Below are 13,866 nucleotides of genomic sequence, written 5' to 3'. Positions count from 1 at the left end.
CTCTGCCACCCGCAGTCTCTGCCAGTGAAGGGGCTTCCTAGTGTGTGGAAAATTTTCCTCCTTCACAGCTCCCTCCCAGAGATGCAGGTCCCATCCCTATTCTTTTGTGTGTGTTTTTTCTTTTTTCTTTTGCCCTACCCTGGTATGTGGGGGAGTTTCTTGCCTTTCGGGAGGTCTGAGGTCTTCTGCCAGCATTCAGTAGGTGGTCTGTAGGAATTGTTCCATCTGTAGATGTATTTCTGATGTATTTGTGGGGAGGAAGGTGATCTCCACGTCTTACTCTTCTGCCATCGTGAAGGTCTCCTGGCTGTTCCATTTTTGACTAATTGTTTAGCCTCTTTATGCCTCTACTTTTTTCACAGTAAGTGACATGGAGACCTTCCCGCCCAGGTTCTCTTTTTCACTGTCTGCAACCAGGCAACTGTTCCTCAACCTCAGCTCTGTGAGAAAGGGGATGTGTTTTCCTCCAAACTCCAGAACTCCACACCCCAGAGGCCCTCCTTTGGTCATGCTGCCTCTCCCCTTCTGCCTAATTTATTCTTTTTTATGTCTTCTTAGTACACACTATCCATCCTACTAGTGAGAATTTGGAATATTCCAAGTAATGATCACAATATCCTTTATATCTTAACTAAAAACAATAACATAAATATCTATAATAGGATATAAAATTTGAGGTAGAAAGTATTATTTCTTATTAACCAGTGCTTGACATTCTTGTTGAATTGAATGAAGACATTGCTGTCAAGTAAATATATGTATATTTATGATTTCTTTTCCTGACAGCATTAATGTCAATCCCTGTGCATAAGCTTCTCTTGAATGTGACACATTTATCCACAATCTTACAGAATCTCTTTCTTGTCATTATTTTCTGCCAAGAACTGGAACAGACTTTGATCACTGTGCAGAGGGGTGTTCCTGAGTAACACGTTATCAGATATTGGTGAATTGCTCCAGCAGGTTTGGGGGGCTTGAGAAAAGTGACTCTGATTACAAAGCCAACACCTGAATCTGTCACCCTGAGGAGACACTAACGCCAGCCGTTCTCTGTGGGTGACCTTCCATTAGCAAGTTTGGTCTTGTTGATTATCTCGAAGTTGGCAGTGAATCTGAATAATTTATGGATGACTTACATGGTCTCATTGCCTTTTCTGTTTATGAATAACAGCTGTTCTTCTCGTGGCATAAAATCCTGAAGTTTAACACTGAAGTTTGATCTAGAATGTTAAGTAGTAAACACTTTTGGAAGTACCTAACCTGATCTGTTTTGATAAAAAGCAATGATCAGTCTCCAACTTTTACCAACTCTTAGGAATAGAAATCTGATCTTGAGCCTTGAAAACTTCAAAATTACGGTGATCAACACCTTCAGTCCTGGTCTTTGGGTTTGCTAAATTATTTTTTAACAAGGCTATGAATGGAGAATTTTCTAGGTATATAAATGTTTTATACTGAAGCTATCCATTGTCAGGGAAGGAAAACATATTTATACATTAAGTCAGCTGTATTTCATGTCCTTGATAGAGTCCTTGATATTGTATATCCACCTTGTAAAATATAGTGACTTGCCTCCTACTGACCTACATTGCTATGGCAGGGGGGGGAATATTTTTTGTGTAGGTCACATGAAATTAGGTGGTGAATATCAGCTTTGGGGTAGTTAAATGGGTTCTATAACTCAGCATTTAATTATATTCAAATAGGCATTACACTCAGTAAAAACGTCAAAATACAAATAACTGGTAAGTCACCAAAAAATTGGTGAATATCTCTGAAATGAAGTCATCAAACATGACACATGTAATGTGTCAAACATGACACGGTAATTTCTCAAATGGTGTGGGGTGCAGGGAAAGAATTGCTAAAATAAGATCTGTGAGGTCTTTTTCACACCAAAATGTAGTTTTCTTTTCAATGATAGATACATAGCAATGGAGAAAACCTTCCATAGTGAATCTTCACTCCATGCTGATTTTTTTACTTTGACCCACACATTTATTCCTATGGAAACATAGATTGAGTCTTTACTGCAAAGGGTGGCAGGGTCTGGGAGGAGAGAAGTAGTAGGAGAGAAGAGGGTGAGGAAAAGGGCAAAGTTAAGAGGAAAAGTCACAGGATTTCCACAGTGGTGATTAGCTTAAGGCCCACAGCTTAGACTCTTGCCAGTCAGGTAGCTGTTTCCATGGTAACAACTGGAGCAGCAGAGTTATCAAAATGTAATAAGTTGCAAAGGCAAAAAGTAAAATTCACAATTTTGCTTGCAAAGCAAAAGATTTGGCACATTCCCTTTTTTTTTTTTCCTGGACAAGTTAGGTTTAAAGGGGGAGGACATTGAAAATCCTTGATTTTACAAAAAAATACTGGATTATAAAGCTGTTAGTGGAACATTTCTTTTGTTCTTTTTTTAAATGGAATTTACATTCATAAGCTTAACATTAATCAAGAGTTGTTAAAACTAGAAACCAAGTACAAATTCAAGTCACCAAATTCAAGACACCCAAGGTCTTAGGGACTTCAGATCTTTCAGAATCCTTTTGAGTTAATGCACAAACATGCTGGTCTGTTTTTCTACCTTGGTGGAATGCCTTGGTCTCTAGGGATATCAATGGGTTATTAAAGAATATCAACTGAGAGAGAGAGAGGTATAGATTACCTGAGATACATGAGTTCATTTTGGGTTCATGGACATCTTTTTAGAAAACAAAGATGACAAACCTGACCTAGACTGTTGGGGATTTTAAGGATGGGGACGTTATGTCAAAAGGCAGAAAGTCCCCCTTCAAAGTTTGCTTGTTTTAAATTCTTAGGAATCAGGTCTATTCTAATTCTCTCGGGAATATGAATACTGATTGTGTTTTTCATTCATGTTTAGTAAAAATATTATGGAGTTTTATTACCTCAGTCCCTACATTGAATTTGAAGTAAACCATGGGTTTTCACCAGCTTGAAATATTCATGCCTGCACAAATGTCAAATTCATGTTGTAAAATTCTGCAGGGTATACCGTAAATTTTGATGGTCTATTCTAAACTAGTTTAATCTGGAGACATCACTTAGATACCAGTTATAAAATGAAATTGTCAATAAACAAAACAAACCTCACCATCCAAATCATTCATTATATTGAGGCACTCTGGGAACATACAATCTAAGATAGGCTGGAATAAATGGTCATATTAATTTCACATAGCAAGCATGGACAAATACTAGACTTAGAGAAATCATTAAAATGCCTAGTTCCATGTGTATGAAGAGTCTCATGGACATTTTGGAATGATACAGGAATAATTGTTATTTAAGTGTGTATTAGCTTAAGAAGGCGCTAACACTTTTTCCTTTTTACAGTACATGAAGATGATGGGTGTAAACTCCTCCAGCCACTTTTTTGCCTGGCTTATAGAGAGTGTTGGATTTTTACTGGTTACCATCATCATCCTCATCATTATACTCAAGTTTGGCAATATTCTTCCTAAAACAAATGGGTTCATTTTGTTCCTGTATTTTTCGGACTATAGCTTCTCAGTTCTTGCCATGAGCTACCTTATCAGTGTCTTCTTCAACAACACCAACATTGCAGCTCTGATTGGAAGCCTCATCTACATCATTGCCTTTTTTCCGTTTATTGTTCTGGTTACAATTGAGAATGAGTTGAGCTACATAGTAAAAGTATTCATGGTGAGTCAACTGTCACAACTGAATGGCCAGGGTGTGAAAGGAATGGACCTTTTTTGGTGGTTTTGGCTCTCCAACTGAGAATACACTTATCTAAATGTAAAAGTTCAGTGTTTGCAAAATATGAGTAACTGTCCTAATGAGAGTCAGTTACATCATTGTCTACCATACAAGCGTAAGACCATGAAAAGAAGACTTTTCCTCCACGGTTTCTAAAACTATAATAGGTGATGCTGTTAAGAGACAGTACCTGAAGAAAGAACAGTTAAAATGTAATACATCAAGTTTTGAAGATCATCAAGAATTCTGACTTCTCTTTGGCCCAATTCCTTAAATATCTTAGAGCCTCTATAACTGGCATTATTCTCATAAATGAATAATTCTCATGGTTTTTATGACGTATAATATAACATACAGGCATAAAGACAAATACGCTGAGAGCATATAATCAATTTTGAATTCTGCTTTTTCAATTAAAGTACTAAATTAATTTAAGAATTTTAATGAAAGCATTAGGTTTACTGACTTTGAAATTTGGAAAGCAGAAGTAAAGCTCATCATTGACTGAGAGTCATGTTAAAACTTTGCTGTTTATGGAAATAGAAAGTGATAAATAACTTTCATTTGACATTGACCACCTTGAGTTTAAACAACATCTAAATTTTTAATTTGTTGCATTATTAGTACTCAGTTGACATTTTAGTATATTTTCATGCATAAAACTTCTATTACTTGAAGTCAACCTCTGAAGTAAAAACACCTTCTGGCCCCTAACATTTCATTTGATACTAGCCTTAACATTGCATTACCCTATTATTACTGGTTTTATAAATTGCTAAGCAACATTTAATAAGTTTAGAAATATATATTTTGGATTTTTGATAAATATTTTTAAGTTATAATTTTACTGCTTTTGTTTTCTGCTATTTCCTCTCCTTTTCTTCCAGAATTGTAGCATGCTTGGTAAGGGACCTCTGTGTTTTTAAATATGCTTAGAGAGTTAATGTCAGTTTTATCTATATAAGTGCCCAAAGTTTTAAGTATGTTAAGATCCCTCTGGGCGAAATGTGTGAAATCTACAAGAACTATCATTGCCATTGATTTTCTTCACAGAACCTGCTGTCCCCAACAGCTTTCAGCTATGCAAGTCAGTACATTGCACGATATGAGGAGCAGGGCATTGGTAGGTTCACTTCCTTTACAGCTGGATTTTATCTTTCACACCTGCAATATGTCTCACAGAAGAATAAATCTATGTGTTCACTTCTTAGGTCTTCAGTGGGAAAATATGTACAGTTCCCCAGTTCAGGATGACACCACTTCGTTTGGCTGGCTATGCTGTCTAATCCTAGTCGACTCTTTCATTTATTTCCTTATTGCTTGGTATGTCAGGAACGTTTTCCCAGGTACGAACATGCTTCCTATAGATACATGCTTTTTTATGGTAATAAATTATATTTATTATAAATCTGCTAATATATATTTTCTAATATTTTTATTTGCCACATATCATCTCCAAAAAGAAATACTTAAATCCCAAAACTAAACAGAATTTTCCAGGATGAGATAATGCACTGTTGAGTTTTTTTCTCTGATGTACCTTTAAAGGACAGAGTGAATTAAGGAGCACGGAATCCAGTCTTTCCAAATGGGAGAACAAGATATTATAAGGCAAAAATCAAGTCTCCTAATTCTAAGGAGAATTTATCCAGTTCTAATGGAACAAGACTAGTGGGATTCCCCTCCTAAGTCTCAAGTGGTTAAAACTTCAACATGATCAGGAGTTTTTCCATTAAGCCTTATTTATATTTGTAGGTTTTTGATGCTATAAATGAATAAAAGACTATTATTCTGTTCCAGTTATATAAAATTTCTGTAAAAGAGAGGTAATATAGAGACAGAAAGCAGGTCAGTGATTGCCTTTAACTTGGGTTGAAAGTAGGGACTATCTGCAAAGGGCATGGGAGAAATTTTTGGAGTTATTGGAATTTTTGGATTGTGGTTATGGTTGCACAACTTTATTTACTAAAAATCATCTCACTCTACACTTACAATGATTAAATTTTATGGTGTGTAACTATACCCAATGAAGCTGTTTAAAAAAGAAAGAATTTTTTGAAATGCTATGTTTTTTACTTTACTTTGGAAACTGAGACCACTTTAGTTTTATATAGTGTCAAAAAAAATGAAAATACTTCCTGAACTCTGTATAGTAAGTACTCTGTTATTTAGCTTCTGATGCTTAATGTTAACAATCAATTAATAATTACTTTTCCTAATACATTTTTGTTACAGGTACATATGGTATGGCAGCTCCATGGTATTTTCCATTCCTTCCTTCCTATTGGAAGGAGCGATTGGGATGTGCAGAAGTGAAGCATGAGAAAAGCAATGGCCTTATGTTTACTAATATCATGATGCAGAACACCAGACCATCTGCCAGTAAGACAAGTAGGTCAACAACATGCATTATTATGAGAGAAGTGATATAAAATTTACATGACTAGTGATTTTAATTATCTTTTTCTAAATGGCAAAATTATCCTTTTAGTCATGGATGAATATGTCTACACATATGTGTTTGGACTCTTAGAGAGATTAAATTGTGGCTTTTTCTGAGCTCATTAGCTCAGGTGGTTAGCATATGGTGCTAATTAGGCCAAGATTGCAGATCCCTTTGTGTTCCAGTTAGATTCACACAGAGAAAAACTTTGTTCCTTGGCCCCAGTCTGCACCCCTCACCTCAGCCGTCTGTCACTAGTCATAAGGAGTAACCAAGTAACAAGTATGGATAATTTAGCGTAACCCATCACCAACACTGAACAAACAGTTTAAGGCTCATGTTTTACTGACATTGGGTGATCAGTGTCAGCTTTATAAAGTAAGGATGACCCAGATAAGTGGTCCTTTTGTGGTGCCTGAAGGAAATGTAGAGAGTAATTAATGAACCGAGTCTATAAACCACAGATCTGACTGAGCCTTGTCACTGTAGACATTTATTCTGTAAGTGGATATCATCCTGTCCAATTGGAGGACCAAGCCTTAAAATTGTGTTTTGAGTATTTGAGATCTGTGGAATAAAGGAGAATTCATTATTATGATGCTATATTCTGAGACTACTTTTTCTGACAGAGAAGGGCAATATAAACCTTAGAGTGTGGTTCCAACACTCTCATTCATTTTTGAAACAAGTGAGAAGGCTGAAGACTATAATAGATCATTTATTCCTGGAATTATTTTTTACTTTGAGGCTTGTGCTTTTATAGTCTTCAATTTTTAATTAACGAAAAGTCTAACTCTAGCTTCATTTTTCTTCCTTGTGAGCTTACAACTCTTTTCTTAATTTCTTTCCAGGTCCTGAATACATGTTTCCCTCCAACACTGAGTCTGAACCTAAAGATCTCACAGTTGGGGTTGCCCTGCATGGGGTCACAAAGAACTATGGCTCAAAAATTGCTGTTGCTAACCTCAGTCTGAACTTTTATGAAGGGCATATTACTTCATTGCTGGGGCCCAATGGCGCTGGGAAAACTACTACCATGTATGTTACTTTTCAACACTTAGGTGTCATGGAAGCGTATTACTTAATATTTCCTCACTTCTTTCATAAATGTAAAGTTGTTACAGCTCCCAGATGGGTTAAGATAGCTCAAGTTGTTTCCTGTAAAATGGAGTCTAAATCAAAGGTCCGAATTGTGAGCTCAAAGTCCAGATCAGACCCACCAGATAGGTTTATTTGGTCTACCTAATATTGGCACACTGGTACCTCTCAAAATTTTTAATTTCAGTGCCAGCATTTAAAAATGGGAGAGTTCTCCAATAAAAAGTATTCCTGCTATCTCTTAGATAATAGGAAGTTCTGGCAACGTTGGATCTACAGGCTTAGGTAGAGACAATGTTTTGGGGCTTGTTAGTGACTGTTCTCAAAGGGGCCGTCTACTTTCTGGTTCATCCCTGGTCCCCACCAATCTTTACTGCTTCATACATTCAGTCTATTTCATTTCTTTGCGTTTTTATCCTGGCCCGTGTACCAGTTTGGGTTCACAAGCCTTGGTATAAACGCACTCAGCCCCAGCCACTCTATTGCAGGGAACCCTTGCCTGGATTCATGAAGAAAGAAAAGAATCACCAGCTATCAGATATAGATCAAAAAGTCCACAAGTGGTACATGGGCTGTTCTTTCTCTCTCTTCACTTAACTAGCGTTTTCCTGTATCCCAATGGAGAAGATTCAAATGTTTTTACAGTGACATTCTTTTGAATTTTTTTCTGTGACTCACCTCCAGTGCTCTACTGGGCTTAGCTTGGAGTCCACTCTATGATGCTCTTGGTGCTCTAGGCCTTACTTGAGAACAAGCGTCTGTTGTTGGCTATGCTATTTGCTATCATCGTGAGTAAGCTCAGTGACTGCCAAAACATACACAAATTAATCTTTAGTAAATAAAAGGGCACAAAGGAGAGAGTTATGAAATGAGTGAACATGCAGCTACTCTCATTTATATGACCTGTTTCAATTCAGAGTTGGCTTTCTAGTAAGAATACAGTGCTTAAAATGTAAGATTTCTAACAGGTAATAAGAGGACAATGAAGAAAAGTAATGGAGAAGGATTTTGAAGAGGCTATAATTTTAGCTGAGAAAGTCCCCATTTCAGTTTTCTGAATATAAAGAATATATAAAGAAATATGTTATTTGATTTTAATATGTTTTTATGGGAAGAATTACATATTATATTGATTCCCTATTTAATCTGCAATAGTCATTTAAGATCTATTACGTGCAAGACGCTAGTTAGGTACTGAGAGTGGTGAGAGAACAAGTCCTTTCCCTGACCTCCTGGAGCTTACATTTTAGTGGAGAAGATGGATATTAAATAACTCCCCAGTTTACTGACCATCTGAAATATGGTGAGGAGTTTGTAGGTGAGAATATTCTCGTCACAGGGTAGAGTAAGGGACTGAAGATGACCAAAGTTCATGTGAAAAACAGAAATTTGAGGCTTAATTGCGTATGGGTACTACCTGATGCCAGGGAAGTGCAGGAGTTTGCTCAAGGAGGGAGTGCATTTGCAGTTAAAAAGCGCAACCATTTCTGTCATTACTACCACCATCACCCCACCACTATCATCATCATCATCATCACATAGTGTTTCTATCACACTCTAAATTATTAGAGGCGTAAAAGTAATTTTAGTTTTTATTCCCAGTTAATCCCATTTTACTTCATAGCTTGACCTGGCCTGGGAAGATACACTGTAACATTTTTTGCTAACAACTGAGATACATTTAGTCCTAAAATCTAACTCAGAGTTCTGGTTCACACCTAATTTATGGTTTCTTCATTCCCAGCTCCCTGTTGACTGGGCTGTTTGATGCCTCAGCAGGTACCATCTTTGTTTATGGAAAAGATATCAAAACAGATCTCCACACTGTGAGGAAGAACCTGGGGGTCTGCATGCAACATGATGTCCTGTTCAGTTACCTCACTACCAAGGAGCACCTCCTCTTATACGGCTCCATCAAAGCTCCTCACTGGACTAAAAAGGAGCTGCACGAGGAAGTAAAAAGGTCAGATATGACAGCAATGAGAACATGTGTGGGTAACTCCTCTCAAAAAGAGGTCAAGCTATAGTAATAATACCAGTAGGAGACAGTTTCTCAGGAAACAATTGTTTTTAGTTTTTCTACTTTTCTAGTATTGTATACATTTAAGGGCATTATCCTCACTGGCCAGTTATTATACTGGAATTGTTTAACTGTCTTCATCTGACTCCCATATTACCCCCAATCCTCTGTTTCTAATCTCCTTGGCTACCATACTGGTCTTTTTTTTTCTTGGCTGCCTCGGGTCTTAGTTGTGGCACACGGCCTTCTCTCTAGTTGTGGCACGTAGGTTTTCTCTCTCTAGTTATGGCATGTGGGCTCTGTAGTTTGCGGCATGCGGGCTCTCTCGTTGAGGCACGCAAGCTCAGTAGTTGTGGCATATGGGCTTAGTTGCCCTGCGGCATGTGAGATCTTAGTTCTCCGACCAGGGATCGAACCTACATCCCCTGCATTGGAAGGCGGATTCTTTACCACTGGACCACTAAGGAAGTCCCTACCATACTGGTCTTAACTGGACTCCCAGCTTCTACTTTCCCTTGTACAGTCTATTCAAAGAGCAGACAAGGTGACCTTTTTAAACTGCAGATCAAACCAGGTCACTCCTCTGTCAAAACCCTCTAATGGCTTCTCACCACACTCAGTGTGAAACTCAGGAATGTTCTTATCAAGGCCTCTGAGGCACTTCCTGACCTGCCTCCAATCCTTTTGATTTTATTTCCTTCTGCTTTTTGCCCATTCACTCTGCTCTAGGCACGCTCACCCAGGCGCACACTTAGTCATGCTAGGGCTGCTCCAGCCTCAGGGCTTCCCATGTTCCGTCTACTTTGACTTACTCCTCCACCTTACTGGTCTCTGCTCAAATGTCAGCTTCTCTGAGGGGACCACCATGTGTAAAATAGATGCCTAAAGTAGCATATCCCAGGCACTCATCTCATATACCCTGTATTTTTTTTTTTTAATCACACTTATCACGAAATAGCATATCATAAACTTACTTGGGAATATGTTTATCTACTGAATTTCCCCAGCATTCCTCCTGATACACACACATACTAGAACATAGTCTCCTTATGGGTTAGGAACATTATCGGCTCAGTGCCTTTCCACAGCACCTGAAGCACAGTCTGGCAGAACATAGGCAGGCACTCTATAAATATTTGTCAAATGAATGAAATAATGAGCCGTATATTCCTTATGTTGTTTTCTGAGTATTAGTTTTATACCTCCAGCTAGATGATAAGTAACAGAAAACTGTATCATGAATCTTCAATAGTTTACCTTGCTGAGCGCATAATAGTTGCTTAGTGAATACCTCTCATTTAGGGTGCTTTTCGTATTTTTCCATTGTTCACGTTTTCTGTCTGTAAAAAAAATAACCACTATACATCATTTTTTAAGGACTTTAAAAGATACTGGACTATATAGCCATCGTCATAAGAGAGTTGGAACGTTGTCAGGAGGAATGAAGAGGAAGTTATCCATATCCATAGCTCTAATTGGAGGATCAAGGGTGGTAATTTTAGATGAACCATCCACTGGAGTTGACCCATGCTCTCGCCGAAGTATATGGGATGTTATATCCAAGAACAAAACTGGTATGAGTATCTTCATATAACTTAGCCAAGCAACAGTCATAATTTTGCCCTCTGGGATGCACGCAAAGAAGTTAAAGCCCTTTCTGTTTATAATCTGCATTAAAGATCTAAGGTGTGCTCTTCCTTTTGTGAGGTCTTCTCTTCTCCCAGCTAAATTTCTGGATCAATTAGTTAATATCTATATAATGCCCACTGTGAATTGAGCACTTAACTGGCCCTTTTGAGAGCATGCAAATCCAATAGAAGTTCCAAATTCTGCCTAGAGGAGCTTAGAATCTAATTAGAGATACCAAGCATACACAAATGAAAATAAACTGAAAACAGACTAAATAAGTGCTAACAGGATGTGAAGCAAAGGAGCAATCAGAGTGGAGTGGATTAATCAAAGAGGAATATTCAAAAAGTCTTTAAAATTACTGCTTTTTCATAGTGAAGGGAGGGAGGGAGAGAGAGACAGAAAGAAAGAGAGAGAATGGAAGTGAAGCCAAGGGAACAGACTAAGGGATTAGGAGGAGTTGCCCCCACTACAGAGTATGGACATTTAGCCTTACAGCATAACCAATGTGTGTTTGCTGCCAATTTATAAGAAAAATATTTAGGAACACCCCGTCTGAATTTCTCATTTTGAAAGCTCCTCTGATCAGTTTTTCAGTTAGCCCGTAAAACGTGACTCTCCTCCTCATAAATCACAGGATTTACTTGTGCTAACTCAGTACATCCTGGGGACTGCAGCTTCACTTTTCATTCTTGGTTGTTCTCCTCTGTATTTTCAAGCCAGAACAATCATTCTGTCGACACACCACTTGGACGAGGCTGAAGTGCTGAGTGACCGCATCGCCTTCCTGGAGGAGGGTGGGCTGCGCTGCTGCGGGTCACCATTTTATCTCAAGGAAGCCTTTGGGGACGGGTATCACCTCACACTCACCAAGAAAAAGGTTTGTAGGAGAGAAAACATACCTCATTATGGGACCGTAAATTAAGTTTTGTATGAAACAGAAGCAGAATCTGTCCAACTTTACTCATTGCTAAAATTAATCTGTTAGGTTCATGTTTCTCAAACTGAGCGAGTATCAGAACCACTGAAGGTCTTTTGTTAAACCCGAATTTCTGGCTCCACCCCCAAGAGTCTCTGATTCAGTAGATCTGGTATGAGGCTCCAGAATTTACTGCATTTCTGCCAAGGTCCACATCAGCCCATGTGGTGCTGCTGCTACTGGTCTGCGATTGCACACTGAGAACCAATGTGCTAGATAAAAGAAAGGTCTGTACTGAGGTTACTGACGGAGGATCAGCCTGTTAGCTTCCCTAGCATTTCAGCCTATAAAGCTAAAAATTAGATTTTCCGCTCTATAAAAAGCAAATGAAGAGAATATGCAGTCATGTATTCACTTTCTGATCAGTATTCCTTGAATGGCAATGTGGAGATAAATACAGACAGGCCAGTGGTGCTTTCACATCTTTGAAGAACAAAAATGCTTACTAAGGCTCCCTGTACCACCTAAAATAGCATAGGTATCAATACTGTGCCAGATGTATATGCCATTAGAAAGGTTTTGACTACTATCATTTATTTGATATCTGATCATCCGGATGTGACTTCCAAAATATAAAAAAGTAGTTCATTGTTATATTCATTAATTCATTCAAAAACTTATGTATTAGGTGCATATGATATCTTAATATGTGCCCAAGACACTGTTCTAGGCGCTGGGGATACAGCAGTGAACTGATGATATTAAGATCTCTGCCCTCATGGAGTTTATATTCTGATGGAGTGTGGGGAATTCAAGTGGTAAAACTGATAAATATATTATTTAGAATATTAGCAGGTGATAAATGCTATGGGTAGAATAAAGCAGAGGAAGGGGCATGGGGAATGCTGGGTGGTGCCATTTTAAGTAGGGTAGTAAGAGAAGGGGTCTCTGAGAAGGTGACAGTTGAGCCAAGAGTTGAGGCCAGGCAGAGAGTGAGCCATGTCACTATCTGGGGCAAAGGAACAATTGCAAAGGCCCTGAGGAGGAAGCATGCCTGAGCCTGAAGCATCGGACAGCAGAAAGAGTCTGTTGTCACTAGGGTGGAGCACATAAGAGGGAAAAGAGGATGGTGGGCAAGGAGGTTGGAGAAGGGACAGGGTGAGGTGGGAGAGGGGAGCCAGTAGAAAGTGACGTACAGGCAAGTGTAGGGCTCCCAAGTGGGACGGGAAGCCGCGAGAGGAGGGATGTGTTACCTGGCTTAGGTCTGAACTGGCCTAAAAGCACTTGCCGCCCTCTGATTGGGGCCCTTGGGCACTACAGTGTAAAGACAAGGGAGTTCTTAACTTCTCTTTTTGTCTCTAGAGTCCAAATGTAAATGCAGGTACAGTATGTGACACGACAGCTGTGACAGCAGTGATGCAGTCACATCTCCCTGAAGCCTACCTCAAGGAGGACATCGGGGGAGAGCTTGTCTACGTGCTTCCTCCGTTTAGCACCAAAGTCTCAGGGGCCTATCTTTCACTCCTGAGAGCACTGGACAATGGCCTGAGTGACCTCAACATCGGGTGCTACGGCATTTCAGATACCACCATGGAAGAGGTACACCTGGACATTTCCTTTTTGCTTAAAACTGGTTAACTTGCTGTTCCTTGAGAATAAATGTGAACAGTTCTTTTTAGAAAGAAAAGAAATATTTAAAAGTAAACATTTCAAAAAAAAAAAAAAAAGTAAACATTTCAGGGCTTCCCTGGTGGTCCAGTGGTTAAGAATCCGCCTGCCAATGCAGGGGACACAGGTTCGAGCCCTGGTCCAGGAAGATCCCACATGCCACGGAGCAACTAAGCCCGTGCGCCACAACTACTCAGCCTGCGCTCTAGAGCCCACAGGCCACAACTACTGAAGCCCGCGTGCCTAGAGCCCATGCTCCGCAACAAGAGAAGCCACCTCAATGAGAAGCCCGCACACCGCAACCAAGAGTAACACTCCCCGCTCGCCACAACTAGAGAAAGCCACATGCAGCAA

General features: G+C 39.1%; 1 protein-coding gene across 1 annotated transcript in view; it reads left to right on the top strand.

Moving 5' to 3' along the window:
* ABCA12 (ATP binding cassette subfamily A member 12) overlaps nt 1–13,866 on the top strand; it is a 186,631-nt gene that overhangs the window by 130,105 nt on the left and 42,660 nt on the right. The window contains exons 24-32 of the mRNA XM_059927396.1: nt 3,349–3,678; nt 4,789–4,858; nt 4,947–5,081; nt 5,971–6,117; nt 7,030–7,216; nt 9,021–9,239; nt 10,674–10,870; nt 11,645–11,805; nt 13,207–13,443. Coding sequence (XP_059783379.1) covers nt 3,349–3,678; nt 4,789–4,858; nt 4,947–5,081; nt 5,971–6,117; nt 7,030–7,216; nt 9,021–9,239; nt 10,674–10,870; nt 11,645–11,805; nt 13,207–13,443 — 1,683 coding nt within the window. The remainder of the gene's footprint in view (nt 1–3,348; nt 3,679–4,788; nt 4,859–4,946; nt 5,082–5,970; nt 6,118–7,029; nt 7,217–9,020; nt 9,240–10,673; nt 10,871–11,644; nt 11,806–13,206; nt 13,444–13,866) is intronic.

Source organism: Balaenoptera ricei, chromosome 7 (assembly GCF_028023285.1).
Source record: "Balaenoptera ricei isolate mBalRic1 chromosome 7, mBalRic1.hap2, whole genome shotgun sequence".
NCBI classification, from domain to species: Eukaryota; Metazoa; Chordata; class Mammalia; order Artiodactyla; family Balaenopteridae; genus Balaenoptera; species Balaenoptera ricei.
Note: the sequence above shows the minus strand (reverse complement) of the source record. Positions and strands in the feature narration are given on the sequence as shown.